General features: G+C 36.8%; 1 protein-coding gene across 6 annotated transcripts in view; it reads right to left on the minus strand.

Annotated features, from left to right (window-relative positions):
• The window catches only part of LOC106871929 (regulating synaptic membrane exocytosis protein 2), a 309,716-nt gene that overhangs the window by 122,249 nt on the left and 161,172 nt on the right, over positions 1–26,295 (minus strand). For 3 of the 6 annotated variants that reach the window (XM_089355576.1, XM_089355578.1, XM_089355574.1), the window contains exons 6-8: positions 15,696–15,746; positions 13,057–13,879; positions 1,464–1,532 (exon numbers count right to left, since the gene is read on the minus strand). In XM_089355576.1, the coding sequence (XP_089211702.1) occupies positions 1,464–1,532; positions 13,057–13,879; positions 15,696–15,746 (943 nt within the window). The remainder of the gene's footprint in view (positions 1–1,463; positions 1,533–13,056; positions 13,880–15,695; positions 15,747–26,295) is intronic. The other 3 variants (XM_089355577.1, XM_089355579.1, XM_089355575.1) reach the window with 1 other exon arrangement.

Here is a 26,295-nt window from a genome sequence, read left to right on the forward strand (position 1 = left end):
TCAATGAAGAAAAAAATTCGAAGAAGTCATTGTGGGGATGTTAACATAATGACATTTTTATCTAAAGATTATTTATCTGAAAAAGAAACTAACGTGCATACGCTCATACATACATAGACATGCATCTACATATAAACACACACACACACACATGCATATATATACATATATATATATATATATATATATATATATATATACATATATATATATATACATATATATATAAGTATCTATCTATATTTACATATATTTATATAATATATATATTTATAATACACATATATATATATATAAAATCATATCTTCATGTTTACACGTATACCCATAGATATATATATATGCATATATATATATATATATATATATATATATATACAAACATAAACACATATATGTGTACATATATATATATATACAAACAAACACATGTATACTCACACGTATGTCACTTTCATGCTCTCTCTCTCTCTCTCTCTCTCACACACACACACACTATCTCCCCCTCTGTGTACACACACACACACACATGTATATATGTATGTATGTACGTACGTATGTATGAACGTATGTAAAGTATTATTTATAAATCGATTTGATTGTGAAATTCGCCACATTCACCGAGTCTCACAAAGCTAACAATAACACCAGCAAATAGTATAAGTAAAAAAAAAAGAAAAAAAAAAGGAGGGAAATAAATATCAAAATATCAGAAAACGAAAAGAAAATATCTGTAAATAACGAGAACAAGTCCAATATGGGATTTGAAAATAACGAAGGCAGCGTTTCCATGACAACGTTATGCGTGGTAAGAATATCTGCAGCTGGAAGGCCAACACCTTGCTGTATGTAGCTGAGGTTGTCGCTATTGTTGATGCTTTCATTATAGTAGTCTTACTACTCTCTACCTTCGATGTCGCCATGGAAATTGATACACTACGTGGCACAGAATAATTCTTTCTGTTTTTTTTTGTTTTGTTTTTTTAGCTATCAATAGTACCATTATAATAACTCAATCGTAAATTACACACTGCTTTTTTTCTTCTTTCCCTGTTGATGAATAGTCCAGCTAATTTAATCTTCAATTACCTGTTAAACGTACTTGTCGTAAAATAGCAGGCAAGACACAAGGACACTTTCATTGATTAAGACATTGCTCTGGTTGAAATGTTTTTTAGAAATGGCAAACCTATAACTGTATACCTAGGATTCTTAGGAGAGGTTTAAGCTTGGAATAAATTATGTCTGATTGGAGAATACTATGATAGAAACTACCTGAATGCAAAAACAAACATGGTAACAATCCTACTGCATCAATATGCATCAGTTTTCGTACTAATTATCCTTCCTAAGTGACAATCATATTCAATGTTTGATACAGAATTTAGCTTATTTGCTTGCTTGTTTTTACGTCTACTTTGTAAGATGGCAATACGAGATAAAGAAAAAGCTATTCAACTTACTTCGGCAACTGCTATCATCCTTGTTTCGATGCAAAATCACTTCGTGTGGATTTGAAGGTGGTACATTCACTGGGAAAATAAAAGATACAAATTAAAAACAGAAAACCCTTTAAAAATAATAATAATAAATCAGAAGCAAGAAATGACGTGTCATATTGGTTTCAAATTTTAGCACAAAGCCAGCAATTGTGGGGGAGGATGAGCACCCCAGAATTCAACTGGTACTTATTTTATAGACCCTGAAAGGATGAAAAGCAGTCGACCTCGGCGAAATTTGAACTCAAAACGTGAAGCCGGAAGAAATGCGGCTAAGGACTTTCTCCGGTGCTGTAAGGATTCTCTTTTTTTTTCTACTCTAGGTACAAGGCCTGAAATTTTAGGGGAGGAGGCCAGTCGATTTGATCGACCCAGTACACAACTGATGCTTAATTTATCGACCCCGAACGGATGAAAGGCAAAGTCGACCTCGGCGGAATTTGAACTCAGAACGTAAAGACAGACGAAATACCTATTTCGTTATTGTCCACAAGGGGCTAAACATAGAGGGAACAAACAAGAACAGACGAACGGATTAAGTCGATTACATCGACCCCAGTGCGTAACTGGTACTTAATTTATCGACCCCGAAAGGATGAAAGGCAAAGTCGACCTCGGTGGAATTTGAACTCAGAACGTAACGGCAGACGAAATACCGCTAAGCATTTCGCCCGGCGTGTTATCGTTTCTTATTTCTTTATTGCCCACAAGGGGCTAAACATAGACGAGATAAACAAGGACAGGCAAAGGGATTAAGTCGATTACATCGACCCCAGTTCGTAACTGGTACTTAATTTATCGACCTCGAAAGGATGAAAGGCAAAGTCGACCTCGGCGGAATTTGAACTTAGAACGTAAAGGCAGACGAAATAACGCTTAGCATTTCGCCCGTCGCGCTAATGTTTCTGCCAGCTCTCCGCCTTAGCGCTGTAACGATTCTGTCAGCTCGCTGCCTTAAAAGATATCAGTCACATTGCAACAGTAATTTGTTCAAAAGGAGTTGCCAAGATACAAGGAACGAAAAAAAAATTTGCTTCCCGTCAATCCCATTTGGCAAATGAGAAGAAAAAAAAACTGAATTCTCCAAGAAAATATTCTATGAGAATTGATTTGAAAGGACTGGCAGGCAAAAACTGAACAAAGAAATATTGAAGTTGAACAAAAAAAAAAAAAAAAAAAAAATTCCATCAATAATAAAATTATTTGAGTGGGAGTTTGTCAATAAGTAATTACTAATGTGAAACTTTATCTCCAGATAGATTTTGTCACACCAATTATTGAGGAATGCGAATGGAATCAACAAATCAAATGTGAAATTCTGTGGTCGACTATCAATAAAACAGTCATTAAGTACTTGACCTAAGGAATATTAGAAGATAACTCGTTGAAATATAAATTAAATGCGTTTTCTTTTCTGTTTTTTTTTTTATTATTATTTTTTTACGTGAGAATTCAGAGTACATAAAGCGTGTAGGTACGAGCGCTACAGAAACAAAGCAGCGTATATTTGGTCGCTCAACTCGCTAAAACTCAATGGCCAGTATTTGCAAGTTATTATTTGGTGTCTTAAAGGCGGCGAGCTGGCAGAATCGTTAGTACGCCAGGCGAAATGCTTAGCGGTTTCATTTTTATAACTGGTGATTAATTCTGTGATATTATTTTGAAGGTTAGTGTTGAAATTGTTGTTGTTGCATTCTTTTCTTTGGGTTGTTAATAATACCGTTCTGCGTGTGGCAGACGGAGTGAAATTTTATTCCCCTCTGTGAAGGGAGAATTATCAATTCTTTTTTGTGGTGTTTGTCCACAATTTATTTTGTTAAAAATGAATACTTCCTCTGTAGAGGTAAAAAAAAAAACTGTGAAAAGAACTGTGAAATATTAAGTATGCCGACGGCAGAAAAACTTGTCGAACCGGCAAAAAAGTTTAATTTTGCAGCTGCGGCTGGAGTGAAAAAAAAAAGAAAAACTAAGTATTGACAAAAATGTAATAATCCAGCACCAAAACATGTTTGCAAAGGAGTGATACGATGTAAAAGCCACCCTCCCGAGTGAAATTATAGAAGGAACTGCGAAAAAAAAAATAGTCGCATTTAAAACTCTTGTTGTAAAGGAAAAGAAACTAGACAAAACACTAAAAGAAGCTATAGAAAAATGCCTACAGCCAATCTGGCAGGACATAGAATACCTGACCAGAGGCAAACGCTTTGCCACGGTAGTAGTGTATTTCAAAAGTGAAGAGAAAGCAAAAACACAGGAAACCGTCCAGTACGCTATTGTTCAGTGTTCGGAGGTGTAAGATGTGTGGGTTTATGCCAAACAACTGTTGTCAAGTACAGGAAGAGTACAGCTATCGACTGAGTCAATAGTAAAAATTGAGCCACCGGATTTCCTATGGAAAGAAGGTAAGAATTGCTTTCTCATCGTAGTAGCAATTGCGAGAGAGGTGATTTGGAGGACTCGAGTGAAAGGGTTAATAACAGGCATTTTTATCTCTGGCCCTGACTTGGTGAATTTCTTCACCTTCCACCTAAGAAGGAAGATAGGGTTAGAGAAAAAATGCCTGTCCGCGAAAATGTTCCCAGATCGATGGAAGAATGTCGCACGAATGTTGCGTATGGATGGAACGGCATGAATACAACGCAGGACGAACCCAGAGCATCAGTGGTGAGACGGGGCTCGAGGGGTCCGAGCATATCCCGCCTCCCCACTCCATTCTGTATTGCTGTCTTGTAAATGTGATCATTCGAACTATTCTTTTTTATATAAAATTTTAAAATTCATCCTTTTGTTAACTCATACGATAAATCTGACCCAATATCAGATTGTACTGTCCCTTCTTTGTTGTCCCCTTGTGGGAAATAAAAAAAAATTGCGAAATGCTTAGCGATATTTTGTCTGCCGCTACGTTATGAGTCCAAATTCCGCCGAAGTCGACTTTGCTTTTCATCCTTTCGAGGTCGATAAATTAAGTACCAGTTGCGTATTTGGGTCAATATAATCGATTGAACCCCTCCCCCCAAATTTCAGGCCTGGTGCCTATAGTAGAAAGGATTATTCAGTATTTTACTAGTGCGGCAGCCTCGTTGAATCGTTCCTGTGCCGGACAAAAAAGCTTAATGGTATTTCTTTCGACTCTTTACATCCTGAGTTCAAATACCAACGTGATTGTCTTTACTTTTCATCTTTTCGTGGTCGAAAAGATAAGTACTCGCTAAGCACCTGGGTGGATGTTATCGACTCCCACCCCCAATTTCAGGCTCTGTGTCTATGGTAGAAAGGATTATTTATAGCTTTATCTACTTCGAGTTCTACCGTTGGTTATAAACGGGGTATTACTTTTCGTCACTTGAAGTTTTAAAATTCTTATGACGTAAATAATTTAAATCAATTTAACTCACTCAGCCAACCATCCGATACCCCAAATTTTAATTTTTATTAGCATTAAAGGGAGATTAGGACAATGTATAATGGTTTTGTCCAAGGGAATTACATAAACTAAGAGGACTTAATACTTGACAGTTGAGGGTAATGGTTATTGAATGTCTAACTGTTATTTGGAAGATCTTTGTGTACGACATGGAGGCCTCGTTCTGCACGCATGAGCACTATAGTAATAAAGGAGAATCTGTTTGATCGCTCGATCTGCTAAAAATTAATCACCATATCGCTTTCAGGTCGAACTACGGTGTCTAAAAGAGAACACATTATACAGTGTAGTTCACGAGATGTGCAAAAGAATAAAGTGATTATGACTGGAATAACTTCGATAAAATTACTTAAAATTAAACAACTAGCATGTATCTTGTACTTTAAAGACTATTACTAGTTGTCCAGGATTAAAGTCATTATTGTTTGGCTCCAAGTCGGCCCAAGAATTTCAATTATGTCCATCGAGTAGGTCTTTGAAGAATTGTGAATACCCAGTTACAGTTGAGAGTGTTTGAGTTGAGGGAGATTTTTTTCTATTAGGTCAAATGTCCACATAGAAGCTCCTTCATTGATTCAGACACACCCTAGTCTCACTGTGTGTAAAGTGGGGGATATTTTCGTGTTGAAATAAATACCCAAATGATAGTACAGACAAAAATAAGAACGCTTTTGTTGAAGCTACTACTAAGTGAGTGAGATTAAATTAATCAGAAATACGGATGGAACCAAGAAATAGTAACGTTACTAAAAGATCTTCATACCAGACGTGGTCGAAAGTTTTACTGGATGTCAATAACAGCAGCTTAGCTTTCAACATTTTTTTTTTAAAAAACAAGAAACAATTATTTCTACATGACACGAAAATAAAGGTCATTTTTTTATCGTACAGAAATTATACTGGTGCTCTTTGAGAATCACTGATAAAGAATAAGTAACAAAAGGATCGAAACAAATCATTTCTGATGCACATTTCCAACAACATTGCAAACTAAAGCGGTTTGTTTGCTTATGAAATAAGGTAAAAAAGGAAGTACACACTTAGGAAACTTTGTAACATATCTTCACCGTATGATATCCAGAACACGTTCCTATACGATCCTCTTGTTGATCGTTTATGACGGAAGCAAATATGTAAAGAAGTGTGGCAAAGATGTAATTCACTTTACAATTTTTACAACGTATATACATATATATATATATATGTGTGTGTGTGTGTGTGTGTGTGTGTGTGTGTGTGTGTGTGTGTGTGTGTGTGTGTAGAGGCACAATGGCCCAGTGGTTAAGGCAGCGGACTCGCGGTCATAGGATTTCGATTCCCAGACCGGGTGTTGTGAGTGTTTATTGAGCGAAAACACCTAAGGCTCCACGAAGCAGGGGGTGATGGCGAACTCTATTCTTTCGCTTACTCTTTCTTCCTCTTTCTGTTGTACCTGTATTTCAAAGGGGCCAGCTTTGTCACACTGTATCACGCCGAATCTCCCCGAGAACTACGTTAAGAATACACGTGTATGTGGAATGCTCAGCCACTTGCACGTTAACTTCACGAGCAGGCTGTTCTGTTGGTCATATCAACTGGAACCCTCGTCGTCGTACCCGACGGTGTGCCACGATATATATATATATATATATATATATATATATATATATATATATATATATATATATATATATTTAATGTAATGCTCGCATTACTTAAATAAATGGAGTAGCATGAAACGTGCGTACTGCAATCATCTTTAAAATCCGTGTTGCTTATTATGATTTTTTGCTCACCTCGCTTTTGGAATGGTTTTGTATAATACCATTGTATAATACCATACTATATTCTGGTGCCTAAACATAAGTACCATATTCAATTTTGAATCTAAATCTAAACCTTAGATATATATATATATATATATATATATATATACACGATCACTACACACTAAAACAAGGCTAGGGATTAAGAAAATCGTTAGAGTTTCAGGCAAAAGGACTGGTAGTCCTCATTTACGGCTAATAGTTGCGATATTTAGTTGCGTTCTGAGATCAAATCTCGTTGATATCCCGCTTTCAAGAGTAAAATACTCAACTTCCCCACTTAAATGAATAAATAAATAACAACTAAACAAACATTTTTGTCTCTAATCATGCGTTGCTAGATACATCTAATCACCGAACGGTCCAAATAATTGACTACGTAAACGCACTCGCGCATAGATGAGTAGCATTAAACTAACAAGAACAACAACAAAAACATGCAGCTCATTATATAAAATATACAATTTCCCTATAATTCACTACACTAGACAAACATCTAACATTATTATACAAAGTTAATTATAGATACATTAGGCTGCGAAAATAATTGTTATTCAGGGAAAATGAGGGAAGTGAAACGAGAATGATAAATATATCGAGATAATATATACATATATATATATATATATGCACGCACGCACATTTACAACATATATATGCACATACACTCACACACAAATTCATAGATATATATATATATATATACACACACATACAGGCTGCGATGAGCAAATTATACCCATTTTATATTTTTAATTTAACGCATGTGCACTGTTTGTTTTTGATTTTGTTGACTACACAGTATAGTAGGGGCAGTAGGGTACCGTCTGTGAGAAAAAAAACAGTACCATGACGCAATTCACTCTGCCAGTAATTTGGAAACGACATGCAGTGCTACTTGGCATTCGCACCGGAGGCTTCAGTACTAACATTTTAAAGAGTTTGAGTGTCAGTCTGAGGACAGTGCCATCTAGGGACATATACCGAAAGTGTTGAAAATCAAACTTCCAATCCGCATCATGATATTTGGAGTGATCACTTGTGATGACGACATCCTGCCTTCATTCATTTTCCCACACGTCCTACAGTCCTACATCATGTACCTACATCAAGTGCCTGGAGGAGTTAGTGCTGCCCTGGGTCAAATGGGTGGTTGCTGAAAGATCTTATGTCTGACAACAGGACACTGCACCATCCCACACAAGCAAGAGAACTCAGTCATGGCTGTCAGACAATTTCTGCGACCACATCACTCCTAACATCTGGTCACCTAACTCGCCAGACTATAGCCCCCTTGATTATTAGATGTGAGGCGCAGTTGGACGAGAGATGAAGAAAGTTCTTTGTCATATCAAAGAGGAAATGAAGGCAAGGGTTATAGGACCATTCACCAACTTAAACAAAGAGACCGACCAGAATAGTTGCAGAAGATTCTGAAGTCATCTGGAGGCCGTGGTTGAAGCCAATGGCGATTTTATTAGTATTTCAAGATATTAGTATTTCAAAATATTTTTATATAATTTTGATAAATATATCTTAAAATGAGACGTAATTTAGACGACAGTTTCTTCACCATATTATATATATATATATATATATATGATTCTTCCTTCTGACTGAATTGACAAGAAATATGACTGAAAATAGAGGAGTGACTGGAGTGCGAAATGTCTTTACTGTAATTAAAGTATATGATAAGTGCTGTTATACAGAAAGTAAGTGTATAAAACGAATTCTCAAGACTGTTAAAGCTAATTCATTTTGGTTCTGTCTTTCAGGATATTGGTGGAAAAATTATAAAGTAGCAGTCAAGTAGTGGGTTGATGTGATCGACTGGTGATCTGTACCAAAATAAACCGGAGCCACAAAAGTAGGTGAGGTTAAATCCGCTCCGACACACTGACCGTGAGGGTCTAGTGACAGGTGAAGTGTCACACCGGTTGGAGTACACTTCCATCGGTATCATCTTTCCTAAGAAATCTCTGTATCAAATCAAGTCCTTCTATACACACGCAGTTTCATTCTCTAAAACGGACAATGGAAACGAGACAAAAAGCGAAGAGATAGTCTCACGTGTTGCAAAAGCACTTGAAGTTATAAATCAATTTCTTCACTCTACGTCAAATTTTAATGAATGGACATATTTCATATTTTGAACTAAAATTTATCGATCTGTCGAAATGGTATAGCACACACACACACACACACGCACACGTGTGTGCGTCTCCGTAACAACACCCAACGATATACTACACATAAAGCTCTATAAAAACTGAACGAACTGGACTCGGAAATTCTACTTCGCCTACCATACTCTCAAAATCTGTTTACAACTTCTCAAACTTCTCAATAACCCTGTCAAACATCTCCATAACTTCTCAGAAAAGGTCTTCATTAACGAAGCAACAACTCAAAACTTCTTTGATGAATTAATCGCTTTCAGGAATTTAGAATTCCAGTCTACTGGAATAGACAGATTTCTTGTCATAATTGTGTAGAATCTAATGATTATTATTGGTTCTAAGGGTATTGGCAGAATCGTTTGAGCGTCAGAAAAAATGCCTTGCGGTACTCCTTCCGAGATGAAAGACAAAGTTTACCTTGGAGGAACTTGAATTATTCCAGAGACACCTTCACCTTTCATCCCTCTATGACCGTTGAAATAAGCACTTCGGCCGATGGTATCTTCTACTCACTTCTTTTGATATTATTTGCCTTGTGCTTAAATTAGAAACAATTATTTATTCTTAACAGAGGCACATAGCTCTGAGGTGATGGTTAAAAGCTGCAATTATGTTTCGACCAACCTGATACATTTAACATTTCCTGTCACTTGTTTATATTTCTATAAAATTACTGTACTGAAATAGTTCTTATACAATTTGTCATTGGTCGATTGTCGAAGTTTGCTCTCATTAACTAGAATTTTAATGTATACTATATAGTTTATGTCTACAGCAGTAATTATTGTTGGCTGTTTCTCTGACAAAACCTTTATTGAATCACTTCTTATGAACATAAATACACACCAACCAGATCTAATTGAATCAATTTAATGTCTATTTAATGCTCACTAGTAAATAATGAGTCTCTGTAATTAAGATTACATGACCTTTTAAAAATAAATAAGACCATATTTTATATAATTGATTGTTATAATCGAAGTATATAAATTATAGTCCATAGTTTTTTTATTCATAAAATACTATTTATTATTCTCAATTTATATCAATAAGCAGGTCAGAAAGTGTAAGATCACAAGACGGGCAAAAATTGTAACAGAAATGTAGATACTTATAACTTCTTATTAAACATTAATCTGAAGATTACATTTAACACACATTGCTCAATCAGTGACATGTGAATGTTTCTAATGGCAAATTGATATCGTAAACCATTAGAGATAATTACGACACCCATTTCGTATTCTCGTTAATAGAAAATTCTCTCTAAATAAGAGTTAATAGCCACTGTATATTTGACATTTGCACACGTAAGATTATAAAATGGTATGGAGTTGTCAATGAAATTGTAATCTTATTGATATAAGCGCAGGCGTAGCTGTGTGGTAAGAAGCTTGCTTCCCAACCACATGGATCCAGGTTCTGTCCCACAGCGTCGCACCTTGGACATATGTCTTCTACTGTAGCCTCGGGCCAACCAAAGACTTGTGAGTGAATTCGGTAGACGGAAACTGAAAGAAGCCTGTCGTGTATATATATATATATATGTGTGGCGTTATTATTTTCTGTAATAATGCCCTTTATATAAATATAAACGAATATATATATATATATATATATATATATATAATATATAAAGATGTATTATTACCGTTATTAATGGTATTAAGAAGGTAATAATAGATGGCACGATATAAGGCAAATTTAGATTCAGTATGGTATACTTACTGATGTATTCAACGCAAAGGTAAGCCGATTTCTAATCTGAATCTATCTATCTATCTATCTATCTATCTATCTATGTCTTTCTCTATATATATGTATATGTGTGTGTGTGTGTGTATTTCCCCTCACCATCGCTTGACAACCGATGTTGGCGTCTTTACGTCCTTGTAACCTACTGGTTCGGCAAAAGAGACCGATAGAATAAGTACTAGGCTTACAAAGAATAAGTCCTGGAGGTCGATTTTTTCGACTAAAGGCTACTCGAGCATGGCCGCAGTCAAATAACTGAAACAAGTAAAAAGCATATGAAAAGCATGGTTGAGGGGTTAACAATTTTTTTTTTTTTTTTTGCAATCATGAGGACTATGTTCGGGTTCGGTTCCCATATACCACTAGCTTGGTAAATGCATTTTGCTATACACTCCAGTCAACCAAAGCCGTTTGAGTGGAACTGAGTGGAAAATGAAATTGTAGATGAATTTTGCCTGTCATTCATTGATCCAGCCTCGTCACAGGTTATATCACTCTGAGTTAAACCAAGAATTATGGTAAAGATAAAGGTGACTGTGTGATACTCAATTACTTGTTAATTTAAGGCATAGACAATTCACCAAGCATCGAATAGCTTATACAATATTATAAAGAGAAAAATGTGTTAAGAATTGAAAGCGTAATTCAATATGGACTGAATATAATATAATAATGAAAATTCAGAGATATGCTGTACAACTGGTGTTGGGATATGCTACACTACAAACATAGATAGACTGCAATAGTTAACCTATTTGAGATTGAATTTAAAACTATGGCCGCCCTTAGCAGTTGCGGATAACTTGGCATCAGTATGTACTATGGAATCGCTAATTGCTTTAATTAACCAAACACCATCACAGCCTACCATTTTTGATTCTCGCAATCCAACAGTGAGGATGAGAGAGCTGTATCCACACTGCTAGAATTTTATAAAGAGCGATGTCTTCAAATATGTTCTTAAATTGCTGGTGAATTGTCGTGAATTTGATGAAGGAAGTTTCGTGATGAAGCTGGACATAAGTACACGAAAAAACAACATTCAGTTGTTGGATATCTGGAGGAATCGTTTCAAAATCAAAATTTTAAAGGTTAAGAAACTATAAATAAAAAAGCAAGCAATTTGAAACAGTGGTTCCAATTAAATTTAATTTTAATCAATATGGTGTTTCTAATTTCGACTAAATTTAGTTATCCATTACTATGGAAACTAATAATTCATCGAGTCATTAACGTCTAAATTTTAGTGGATCAGAAAAGAAAAGTTTAAGACCAATAAATTCTTTAGGAATTTATATATACATATATTACGTCGGAATTAATGAGGTATAGAGTTGTTGATTCGAACAAAGAAATCACTGGTTCACTACACATTTGGCAGAAAGACAACAAATCGTATATTCAAATCCATGGAGAACAAATAACTTACAGAGCAAACTTCTTTGGAAGCACCAGTTTTTCAGTTCTGTTGCCGATATCAGCGATAAGCACACACACACACACACACATGTCAACGCATGAAATTCTCAGACCTTCAGTCATTCTGTTGATTCACGTAAATATTAATAAAAATATACATGTACACATATTTTGATTCCTGTTTGCACCAACATACGTGTATATATATATATATATATATATATATATATATGGCGGGCTTCCTTCAGCTCCCGTCCACCAAATCTACACGCAAAGCTTTGGTCGGCCTGAGGCTATGGTAGAAGATACTTGTCGAAGGTGCCACGCAGTGGAACTGAACCCGGAGCCATGTGCTTGGAAAGCAATCTTATTGCCACAATTGCACCTATGTATATATATATGTGTGTGTGTGTGTGTATAAATAAATATATGTTAAGACTAGAGATTTGGAATTATTCACTATTTCATTATCTGCAAATAGTAGTTACAAATTTGGACATGCAGTAGAAAATATTTTAAGATTTATCCTATCTTCAGAGCATCAACTAATACAAAATTTACACTTGGCTGACGCATTTATTTATATTTTTAGTAATCATGTGTCCTTTAGATAGTTAGAAGAGAGGAAACATGTAATATTGAAAAAAATGAGGGAGGACGTGTGATAGAATGAAGTAATAATTTCACACATTTACACGGTCACGCATATTCCTAACCCTAACCCTAACCCTACACACTCACACACACGTATACATACATACACACAGATGATTTTCAACAGGACACAGCTTGGTCATTAACCCTATCTACACTTTGGCAAAAAAAAACGATAGAATAATACTAGGCTTACACAGAATAAGTCCTGGGGTCGATTTGTTCCGCTAAGGGCAGCACTCCAGCATGGCTACAGTCAAATGACTGAAACAAATAAAAGAATTTAAAAAATACACGATAAAAATACGTCTTACCTTGATCTCCTTTGGCTTTTTGAGCAGCCAAACCCAGATCTTGGCACAAAGGTAGGGTGATCCTTCGACATTTGTTAGGACTAGTGTCTGGTGCAAGTAGATCATTCCCTCTGACCATTGGTACATCGTAGGTACTAGAGCGAAATACTGGCGTTACATCGAGCGTTCGAACACGTGTAGGAGTCAAACTCACTGAACGGAATCTATTTTTCTTTTCATCAGCAGACGATTTTTTAATGGTGTAATCATTTGCTTCCAGTGTTTTAGTTTTGTCATTCCCCTGTATATCAACCTTACTCTCTGAGGTTAAGCTGTTAGATGAACTACTGTAGCAGACTGCATCCTGCCGTTGTATCTTATTGTGGCTGTCACTTCTTTTCTCGGTAAGTTTCTCGTTCTTTTTCTCATCGCACACTATGTCTCCTTTACGAATTGGCTTACGTTTAACATTATTCTCTTGTTGTTTTCTACTGCTAACGGACGAAGCTGAAAGAGTGCGGGATCGTGCCGAGCGTCGATATGGCTCTTCGGGAGGGTTTACAATAATTTCAGGAATTTCTCGATCAAATTCAGATCGATTGCGAAGTACAGACCGACGGCGAAATTTGCGATCGAGTCTTTTTTTCCTTCGCATTTTCCTTTCCGTTTCGAATTGTTCTGTGTCCCCTGACGCTTCTTCGTCTCTATATTCACAGGTGTATCCAGTTGGCAAACTCCGAGCACGATAGGATCTACGATTAACCGGGTTCTGGGCAATGGTCGGGTGACCTTCTGTTTCAACAGCTGAACGGAAAACATCAGACGACACATCCGTCAGAGTATCCTTAAAAACAAAGGTAAGAAAAACTCATCATCATCATCATCATCATCATCAATAACAACCAAACAATAACAAAATTTATTAACTAGTCACATGTATACATTGCCAATGTGCTGCTAGTCGCTCTTCAAAATGTTTACAATTTAATACAACCGTTGGTTATTTTTTTTACCCGTAGCTCATCCCCGACCTATGGGTATATTTACAGTAGGTATTCTTAGTCCATACTCAGTAACAAACGGAAAGAGGTTTGACATTTCTTCTAAAATAATGACTTATTCAACGGCTAAATATCGTTGCTCCGCATCAAATGTGACATTAATATCACGTATACATCTTAGTATACATCTTAGTATACATCTTAGTATACATCTTAGATCGGAGGCACTGTACTTAATGCAGTGAACTTGGGATCGTTTTTAATCGAATAAAATTATAATTTCAATGAGAATAAAATTCATTTACCCAAATGAAAGTTACATGGGAGAGAATTTGCTATCTCTATACTATGAAAACAAATCTGAACATGTTCCAATCATATTAGATTTCCTCAGCAGAATATATCATAATCATTGCACATCTTGAGATTAATTTTCATTAACACTCATTAATATTCTTCTAATTATAGTAATAATTCCATAGGAATAATAAAAAAAAGTATGTTCGTCTCACCACATAAGTTAGTCTGCTCTTAACTATAGGGTTTTCACGCAGAAGGTGCCATTTGAAAATTTTCCAAAGTCACTAAATAAAACTAATTATCAACATACATCTGATATTTGTGAAGAAGAGATGTTACACTGAGTACGTGTGTGTAAATATATGTAATTATTTACGTTTTTAAGCCCTATGGTCAAAGATATTTAAGCCATGGCTATCTCACCTGTTATATATATGGTATTTAATTGTTTGTTCTGGATTGCACTGTAGGGCTTCAGTGTTCAAAGTATAAGAGAGACATCACACCTGACAAATGTCTATGTTCCCTTGTGTGTATACGCAGACAAATTAGTGTTCTTTGCTTATATCCATTTTTTTAAATACAGTTATAAGCCATCTATTAAGGCGAAAGCCGAAAAATTACGCTTTTGCTATCTTATGGAAAAATATCTTAAACTTTTTTTATGCCTAGCCTCATCTAGATAATATTTTATATATCTTTTTCCGTTTTTTTTTATGGAAAATATATTTGAGAATGAATATTATGGCTTAATAAAATTACATCAAAATTAAAGAAGACATGGATTTGTGGTTAAGAAGCTCACTTTCCGACCATGTAGCTTCGGGTTCAGTTCCACCGCACGGCAACTTGAGCAAGAGTCTACCATGGCTACGGGCCGACTAAGGTCTTGAGAGAGTGCCTGATGTCTTCCAGGTTAACAAGGACAAAAGAAACCTGTCCATATGCTTGTAATTACTAAAAATTTCCGATCTGAGATGAAACGGTGAAGGGAAAATCATGGAACTAAAAGGAATATGCGATCTTCCAGCTATGCATAAGTTACATTTCTTAAATGCATTAGCATAGGCGTTGGATTATTTCCCTACCATACTCCACTTGATAGTATGTGGTACTTGATAGTATGTGGTACTCAACGATTCTCCACATTATAGTATCTGGTCTTCACATCACCAGCAGATCATGGTTACACCAATGTTTCAAATTTTAGAGCTCGCTCTCTTCATCTGCATTGATTTGAGCATATACCAATTGTATTGCATAATGTGTAGCATGCATATTAGCGCAAATATGAAACATGTAAGCAATTTGTTATGCAGTTCTATATTTAAGAGATGAGGAATTATGTACATTATTTACCTTATTTACATTCGACAGATATTTGTCCGCATCTTGTTTGTTGTACATCAGCTAAATAACGAAATCAAAGAGAGGTTATCTTCATTACTTAGAAAAATAACCAGAGATGATGATAGAAAGAGAATCCATCAAGATCTGGAGAAGTCGTACATGAAAGAATTTGAAACGGTGAAGTCACGCAGATTAAGAAGATTATGAAACTCAAAGGTCAGAGAATGAAGACTGAAATCCGTCACCCACCTGTGAAAGCAGTAATTAATGTAAGTAGCCGACACCTAGAAAGCTCTGAAGAAGCAGTACTGAACAAAGGTCTCAACTTTGCGACAACCATCAAGCGTATTCCATAATAGCCCCTATTGAAGAGGTAGCCGTAAAGATACCAAAAGCTCAGAGAGATAAACTAAGGTGGAAAATGAGACGGATACTAGAAAAAGCAAAACCTCCTAAACCAAACATCACTAAGGAAGAAATGTTCGCTATCAAAAGACTACAGAGTGACAATTCCATCATAATACTTCCAGCGAACAAGGGAAATGCTACAGTGGTGATGAACAAGTCTGACTACTCTGAAAAGTTGACAAGTCTTATAAGTGATGGTAGTTAGAGCAAAGTAAAGAAAGACTCTACTTTGAAAACAGAGGAAGTTGTTACAAATCTTTGCCAAGAACAAGGATCACTTTACACCAATGAAGTACAGACAACTGACTCAACACTACAGCAAACTACCACACATGTACGGTCTTCCTAAGATTCACAAAGATGGTATTCCATTAAGACCTATAGTAAGCTATAGAGGTTCAGCTTGTCATCCACTGAGCCGCTTCCTTGTGGATATAATCAGTCCATTAGCAGGAAAGTCAACATCGTACGTGAAGAATTCCACCCACTTCACAGAACTGATCAAGGATAACTCCATTGAATCCATCCAGATGGTGAGTCTAGATCTGATAAGTCTGTTCACCAAAGTCCCAACTGGTGAAGCACTCTCGGTGATTCAAGAAAAACTAGTGACAGACACCCATCTAAAAGAACGCACTAGTATACCAATAAGAAACTTGATGGAAATGTTGACCTTCTGTGTAGAAACTACCTACTTCTGTATGGACACTGATATATATATCGACAAGAGGAAGTTTTAGCTATGGGTTCGCCATTATCACCGGTAATACATAGAATACTTTGAGAATTTGGCTTTAGAATCAACACCACTAAAACCAGCACCATGATACCTTTGTACTCTGACCCCACCAAGAAGATGTCCAAGTGCTGTTAGATCATGTGAACTCAACAAAGCCATCCATACAGTTCACAATGGAAAAGGAAAAAGACAATCAGCTGGCATTCTTGGACGTATTAATAACACGCACCAAGTATGGATTCAGGACATCCGTATACCGCAAGCTGACCTTTACAGGACGATACCTCAAGTTCAATTCAAACCATCCATACAATGTAAAAGGGGGATTGCTCAGTGCCTAAAACATCGTGCAAAGAATATAAGTAACGATCGTGATACACACCACGAAGAAATGATCAAGCTCAATAACGATCTGTTAAGCAACAACTACCTCCAAAGTATACTATCCACTCCAATCATGAAGAAGAGAGAGGATGAGGCCAATAAACTGTCCACAGTCTGTCTACCCTATGAGAACAGAGGGGACCACTGGAAAATATGAAAACTAAAAGAAGCAGCACATTAGCTAGGACACAACAACCTCCTAAGCAGACCGAGTGCAGATATGAATAGCATATGGGAACCGGTATTAAGGAAGGATAGGAAAATATAAAATTTATAAGCCCTAAAATTCACTCCATAATTTCCCACGGGCATATGGCGTAGTGGTTAAGAGCGCGGGCTACTAACCCCAAGATTCCGAGTGACCTGAACACTAACAACAATAATAACAATAATAACATCGAAAAATACCTTCGGAATGAGAACCCAGGTTCGAAATTTCCCCAAGGCACCTGAAGAAGGCTGGAGGGCAAGGTGAGGACAAATGTCTGTCGAATGTAAATAATGTATAATTTGTTATGCACTGAAAATATTTATTAAATGAAGAAAGTTGCGAAACAACTAAAATCCTAAGGATGATAAATGGTTTCTATGAACCTATAAATTACACTATTTCTCTCTCTCTTTCTCTCTCTCTCTTTCTCTCTCTCTCTCTCTCTCTCTCTCTCTCTCTCTTTATACACACACATGTATGTATGTATGTATGTATATAACGGATTCTCGCACAGTTTCCGCATAGCAAATTCAATCACAAGGCAACGGCTGGCCCGGGGTTATAGTAGAAGTCACTTACCCAAGACGCCGCGCAGTGGGAGTGGACAGGTAACCATGTGACAACAAAGCGAGTCCCTTCAACACACACACACACACACATACACACACACACACGTGCGTGTGTGCGTGTGACGAGCTTTATTAAGACATCACCTACTTATTTGTTTTATAATATGAATAAACAAGACCTTAAATGCATAAATAAACTTTACTGCATATCTTATAATAATGCACAATCAAACAATAACATAAGCTCGTTCTACTTCTTCAACCACACCTTTATCGACGTTACCTTCTCCTCCTCCAACACTCTCACTTTATACGTATATAAATACAACGATTAATAGAAAAGCCTTTCACCAAATAACCAATGCAATGCATTTATTTACTTAAATTGCATATGTTACTCTCTGTCATTCCTCCTACTACACCTCTATCAATGCTTCCTCTTTTCCCAAATATACTTATCTCAGCACAATTTCTAATCCTCCTTTATTACTGTGATAAATCTTGTTAAGAGGAAAACAAATTACATTTATAGCATTCGAATTTTATATATATATATATATATATAAAGGAAAGCTTCTCAAACCCGGGTATGGCTGTGTTTTTAAGAAGTTTGCTTCGCAGGTATATGGTTTCGGTTTCGTTTTACTTCGCGGTTCTTTGGGCAAGCGTCTTCTAATATAGACCCTGGCCGACCAGTGATTTGAAAGCCGATGTGATGGGAAGAATTTATATAGATGCTCTTGATTTCACACACACACACACACACATATATATATATATATACATACAGGCGCAGGAGTGGCTGTGTGGTAAGTAGCTTGCTTACCAAATACATGGTTCCGGGTTCAGTTTCACTGCGTGGCAACTTGGGCAAGTGTCTTCTACTATAGCCTCAGGCCAACCAAAGCCTTGTGAGTGGATTTGATATACGGAAACTGAAAGAATCCCATCATATATATATATATATATATATATATATATATATATATATATATGTGTGTGTGTGTGTGTGTTTGCGTATATGTTTGTGTGTCTGTGTTTGCTGCCCCCCCCCCCCGCCCCCCAACAACGCATGACAATTGATGCTGGTGCCTTTACGTCCCCGTAACCTACCGGTTCGGCATAGAGCTCGATAGAATAAGTACTAGGTTTACAAAAAATAAGTTCTGGGGTCGATTTGCTCGACTAAAGATGGTGCTCCAGCATGGCCGCAGTCAAATGACCGAAACCAAATAAAGAATATATATATATATATATATATATATATATATATATATATATATATAACGAAAATAAGACAAAGTAGAAATGTTTTAGTACCAGTTTCAGTCTTTGCGACTTTTTCAACTTAGAGTAAAGTATGAAAAATAATTGAATTGTGGAAAAATTAAATGAAATGTTTTTTTTAAATATATTTCCATAGTTTTCAAATACAAGGGACATTTCCGTTTTTTCTGTGTGTCTTTCTTTCTCTTTTTTACTCTTGTGAATGCTTGGTTGTAGCAGTCCAAAAAGAATATTTGATGTGAGTTCTCGGTTTTGATTGTTTAAGCGGCAGTAGCCAAAGAAGAAGAAGAAGAAAGAGGTGGTGGAGGAGGAGGAGGAGGAGGAGGTGGAAGGGGAGGAGGAAAAGAAGAGAAAGAATAATAAAAATGCGGGAGTGGTATGACAGTAGTAGAATGTTGATGGAATCCTCTTAAATGGTCGAGTGACCTAAAAGTGACCTGTTGTGGTTGTAATAGTAGTGATTGGAATTGTTATGAATAAATTCATGTGAAGTGACTGTTCTGAATATAACGTTTTAGAAACGATATCTACTGTCATACCACTCCCATATTTTTCTCATTCTTTCCCTAATCCCTCTCCTTCTTCTTCTTCCTCGACTACTGCTGCTTAAACAATCAAAACCAAGAACTCAAATCAAATATCCTTTGATACTACCACGCCTTCATATTTATATATATATATATATATATATATATATATATATATATATATATATATATATATATATATATATATAATCTTTCAGTTTAGAAAAAGCGCTGAGATGTACGAGGGTGAGTCAAAAAGTAATGCCTATTTTGTTTAGGACAGGTATAATTACCAACACAAATGTTTTAATTTAATTAACGACACAGAAATACTTGAGGTAGCAACAAATACGAGGGTGAGTCAAAAGGTAATGCCATTTTGTTTATGATAGGTATAATGACCAACACAGGAACATGTATCATACATCAAAATGAAGCTGGTCCTTTGTGGATCACATTTCTACTTCTCAACATAGTCACCGTTTCTCTCAATAGCAATGTTCCACCTTCGAATGAGAGCATGTACCCCTGCTCCGTAAAATTTTGTTGACTGTCTTTTGCGCCTCTTCTTCACTACAGTTTTCATTTCCTTGTCACTGGAATAATGTTTGCCTCTCAAACCCTCTTTCATGGGGCCGAAGAGATGATAGTCCAGTGACGAGGAAGTGAAAACTGTAGTGAAGAAATGGTTCAAAGAAGAGTCAACAGAATTTTACGGGGCAGGGATACATGCTCTCATTTGAAAGTGGAACATTGCTATTGAGAGAAACGGTGACTGTTGAGAAGTAGAGATGTGATCCACAGAGGACCAGCTCCCTTTTGATGTATGATACATGTTCCTGTGTTGGTCATTATACCTATCATAAACAAAATGGCATTACCTTTTGACTCACCCTCGTATTTGTTGCTACCTCAAGTATTTCTGTGTCGTTAATTAAAACATTTATATGATTTTTAGCGATTCAATTTTGGAAATATGAGAATATTATATTCTCTAACTATGAAGGCGCGTGGCTTAGTGGCTAGAGTGTTGGACTTGTTATCGTAAGACTGTGGTTCCGACCAGGCGACGCGTTGTTTTCTTGAGCAAAACACTTCATTTCACACTGCTCCAGACCACTCAGCTGGCAACAATGAGTAATCCTGCGACGGACCGGCGTCCTGTCCAGGTAGGGAATATATGTATATACATATATAATATATTGCTGAGACTCTCCTTCGGTCATGACTGACCATGGGATTGCACATAGAAAGTTACTCTTCCAGGCACAAGTCCGGGCAAGTTTGTTTATGGAAGACCAGCAGTTGCCCATGCTTACTAGTCTCTCCTCTCCACGCCACGCTACCGATGTCATCCGAGGGAAAGGCAAAGGCCGATACAGCTTTTATCGCAACTCATTTCTACAGCTGAGTGAACTGGAGCAACGTGAAATAAAGTGTCTTGCTCAAGAACACAACCCGCGGCCCGGTCCGGAATTCGAACTCACAACCTCCCGATCGTAAGCTCGACGCTCTAACCACTAAGCCATGCGCCTTCACACACACACACACACACACACACACATATGTGCCATGGAAACCGGCGCTTTGAGTTTATAAAGTAAAGGAACTTATAGTACAGTCTATTCTGTAACCATATTGCATACAATGGATATCATTTTTAAACTTATACAGCTCTTAATATTTCTTTCAAGGTTTATTTCATAATTTCAATTCAAAAACGATATATTGCTTATTGTACTAGGAAGATCAAATTCTTAACCTTTCACTTGTTTCTTCATCCCGGTTTATCGTAATTTCCGCTTTTTTTTCTCTTCTATTTAATTTTAAAAGTATTTCTTTCTTAGTGGGGCTATTTATAGAGATGATGGAAGAAAAAAAAACAAAACATTTTCATGATTGCAATTCAAAACAGAATTTTTACCGAAACTGTGTCCCTGCGCTTTATATTGAATAATGAATTACATCTACGCCGCTGTTACACGAACAATAAAAGGCGAAAGAGTAAGCTATTCTTTTACTTGGAAGGCAGAAGAACAAAAGAAAATGACATGACATGAATGATACAAAAAATAATATAATGTTCTTGATGTTCTACACTCAACTATCCTTTTGCATGCAGAAGGCTACTCTGGGCAATTAACTTTATTGTGTTGTTCATGTAATTGGGAAATATTGTTAGATTAGATTATACAAACGTAAAAAGAAGCTAGTTTGTTAATAATGGTAAATCGTGACGAATATTTCTTCCTAAGTTTAATCGAGAGTATTATCTGACATTTTATAGGAAACTTTCACTTATTTTATAACAGATTTTAGTTGTAATGCCCTAAGAATAACAGGCTGTTAATAATGCACCGTGGTTAATTTTATAGAATACACCATTTAACAACTTTTCTACTCTAGGCACAAGGCCCGAAATTTTGAGGGAGGGGCCCAGTCGATTAGATCGAACACAGTACGCAACTGGTACTTAATTTATAGACCCTGAAAGGATGAATAGCAAAATCGACCTTGGCGGAATCTGAACTCAGAACGTAAAAAACAGATGAAATACCGCTACGCATTTCGCCCTTTGTGCTAACGTTTCTGCTAGCTCACCGCCTTACCATTTACTCTTTTACACTTTTACTTGTTTCAGTCATCTGACTGCGGCCATGCTGGAGCACCGCCTTTAGTCGAGCAAATCGACCCCAGGACTTATTCTTTGTAAGCCTAGTACTTATTCTATCGGTCACTTTTGCCGAACCGCTAAGTTACGGTGACGTAAATACACCAGCATCGGTTGTCAAGTGATACTGGGGGGTGGGGGTGGGGGCAAACACAGACACACAAACATACACACACACACACACACACACACACACACACACACACACACACACACATATATATATATATATATATATATATATATACATATTACGACGGGCTTCTTTCAGTTTCCGTCTACCAAATCCACGCACAAGGCTTTGGTCGGCCCGAGGCTATAATAGAAGACACTTGCCCAAGGTGCCACGCAGTGGGACTGAACGCAGAACCATGTAGTTGGTTAGCAAGCTATTTTATTTCATAAATATTTGCCATAAAGGTATTACAAAGAGGGGACGAACAAGGACAGACAAACATAAAGGGGGTGAAGTAGCTGTATCGATTAAATATTTACAATTCTAAATATACAATTCTAAATATACAATTATAATTTGATTATATTTACAATGTTCGATGAAAGCATTGCTCATTACAGGTGCAATACCACACAGCCCCCCCCCCCCCTGCGCCGATTTAACAAAAGCTGCCATTACTTTTTTTCTCATGAAGTCATTATTGTTACGTTCTGAGTTTAAATTCCGCCGAGGTTGACTTTGCCTTCCATCTTTTCAGGGTCGATAGATTAGGTACCAGTTGCATACTGCAGTCGATCTGATCGACTGAGTTCCTGTCCCCCAATTTTCAGACCTTCTGCCTATAGTAGAAACGATTATTGTTTACCAAAGGATGTAAGACTGTTGTGTCTCAGCAGTTCGGTAAATGAAACTGTTAGAATAAATATCAAACTTAAAAAATAAAAAAAAACATAAATGCTGGAGTCGGTTTGTTCGACTAAAAACTATTCAAGGTGGTGCTGTAGCATGGCCGCATCAGTCCGAAGAGTAAAACAGAGTAAAAGAAGAAACTGAAACACCGCCTTGACATACGAGAAGGAGCGTTTTCTGTATGAATTCTTATCCTCCTAATTCACATGTGCAAACACGTCACAAGGCATTTATATACACCTTAAACAGCCCACATCAGTACAACGATATTGAACTTCCTTTCCAGACAAACAAAAATTACAAGCAGATAGTGGAAGCGTAATGGCCCAGTGGTTAGGGCAGCGGACACACGGTCGTAGAATCGCGATTTCGATTCCCAGACTGGGCGTTGTGAGTGTTTATTGAGCGAAAACACCCAAAGCTTCACGAGGCTCCGGCAGGGGGTGGTGGTGAAACCTGCTGTACTCTTTTATCTCAACTTTCTCTCACTCTTTCTTCCTGTTCCTGTTGTACCTTTATTTCAAAGGGCCAGCCGTGTCAGACTACGTGTCACGCTGAATCTCCCCAAGGACCACGTTAAGGGTACACGTGTATGTGGAGTGTTCAGCCACTTGCACATTAATTTCACGAGCAGACTGTTCCGTTGATCGGATCAACTGGAACCCTCGTCGTCGTAACCGACGGAGCGCCACGACATGCACAAAGATAGTGTGACCATCATTAATTAGCTCATAACCTAAAATTGTGCAGGGTTTCATTCCCCAGACAAGTTAATGCTGAGTAATAGAAACTCAGACGCGTTCCGTTGAGTCGTTTGTGGCCATTACGTGAAATTACGTATGAAGAATCCTCTATGTAGACGCTCAAGCTACAGAAAGGCAGCTAAATTTTCTATAAGTCATACCTTACTGCCTGAAAATAACAAATATAGTTGATAATATTGGTATCAAATTTTGGCGAAAGGACAGCAATTTCTGGGAAAAGCTAAGTCAATTGGATCAATCCTATTGTTCAACTGATATTATTTTATCGACCCCAAAAGATGAATGGCAGAGCCGAACTCAGAGCGTAAAGTCGAAAGAAATACTACTAAGCATTTTTTTTTACTAGCATCACATCGATTCTACCAGCTCGCCATCTTAACATATTTGATAATATTGTCTGCAAAAAAAAAAAAAAAATTAATAATAAAAGGTTGAAATAGTCACTGAAGAAATGCATTTTATTATAAAACTCTTTGATAAAGTGAACCTGAGGCTAAACAAAACGACAATCATAAAGAATAACAGTTGTAGATGAAAAGATAATATGCCAGGAGTGCCATAACAGAGATCATATTATGGTTCTCAACTAGGCAAAAGTGTGGTGTAACTAGTAATATTTGTATCGGTCTTCCGCCGAGGTCGACTTTGCCTTTCATCCTTTCGGGGTTGATAAATTAAGTCTGTGGAGTGCTCAGTCACTTGCACATGGCGTAGTGGTTAAGAGCGCGGGCTACTAACCCCAAGATTCCGAGTTCGATTCCAAGTAGTGACCTGAACAACAATAATAATAATATTAATAACAACATCGAAGAATACCTTTGGAATGAGTACCCAGGTTCGAAACATCCCCCAAGACATCTGAAGAAGGCTGGAGGGCATATCAGCCGAAACAACAAACAAGATGAGGACAAATATCCGTCGAATGTAAATAATGTAAATTAAGTACCAGTTGCGTACTAGGGTCGAACTAATTGACTGGTCCTCTCCCCCAAAATTTCGGGCCTTGTGCCTAGAGTGGAAAAGAATATTTGTACAGATCTTCTGCCGAAGTCGACTTTGCCTTTCATCCTTTCGGGGTTGATAAACTAAGTACCAGTTGCGTACTAGGATCGAACTAATTGACCGGTCCCCTCCCCCAAAATTTCGGGCCTTGTGCCTGGAGTAGAAAAGAATATTTGAATAAGTCATACTGAGTGGTTCAACCGACTACTTTTGTGACCTACACCTTCATGTCATAAGTCTCTTGAATCAGTGAAGACCTCTCTATAACAACGAACAAACATCAGTAGCTGAATGACATGTTAGATAATAATTTTGTGGAGTTCAGAGAGAGAAAAATTAATGTCTATATTAATGAGAATTGAACCTAGAAGTTGTGCTCTGGTAACACAGATACAGTTGTATTCCACAGCCTTCGGACTCATCCCAAGACTTATCTAAATAGTATTTCTTATATCAGTTTACATTGTTTATCAAATCAGTTTCATATAACAGCATGGTACGAAATATTATTATCTGAAGACTGATTTACAGTGAAATAATACGTTTATTTCTATAAAGCTTCAACAGATTCTACTGTGATTATTATCTCAGACGTTAATGCCAGAAATTATAATCACATAAGCGGGATGTACTAGACGTTATAATCTTTACCGTTATTGAGGACATACATTGAAATCTTCATGGGCTTAAACTTATGAAATACCAAAAATTCAACAGGTAAATTGAGAGACAAATATGAATGATAACTAGATAAGCATACATACGTAGATAACTATATCTAAATAAATACAGATAGTTGAAGAATATACGTGGATAGACTGAAGAACATAGACAAATATAATTAGATAAAAGGCAAATAGATAGATAGAGAGAGAGAGAGAGAGAGACATAGGAATATATATAGATAGGGAGAGATAGTCACACACATGGATAGATAGACAGAAAGTGAGAGAATGACAAACACAGATAGATAGATAGATAGATAGATAGATAGATAGATAACTTTCTTTATTGGCCACACAGGGCTGAACACAGAGGGGACAAATACAAATGTAGAGCTTTTCTTTTCGAAAATGAAAAACAAAAAGGGTAACAAAAATAAAGAAAAGTAAAATTCCGATCAAAAGGGATCGGAAAAAAAAAGGCGATCAAAAGGGATCGTGTATCACAGAAGAATTTTGA

Source organism: Octopus bimaculoides, chromosome 7 (genome assembly GCF_046866305.1).
Source record: "Octopus bimaculoides isolate indiv1 chromosome 7, ASM4686630v1, whole genome shotgun sequence".
Classification (NCBI taxonomy): Eukaryota; Metazoa; Mollusca; class Cephalopoda; order Octopoda; family Octopodidae; genus Octopus; species Octopus bimaculoides.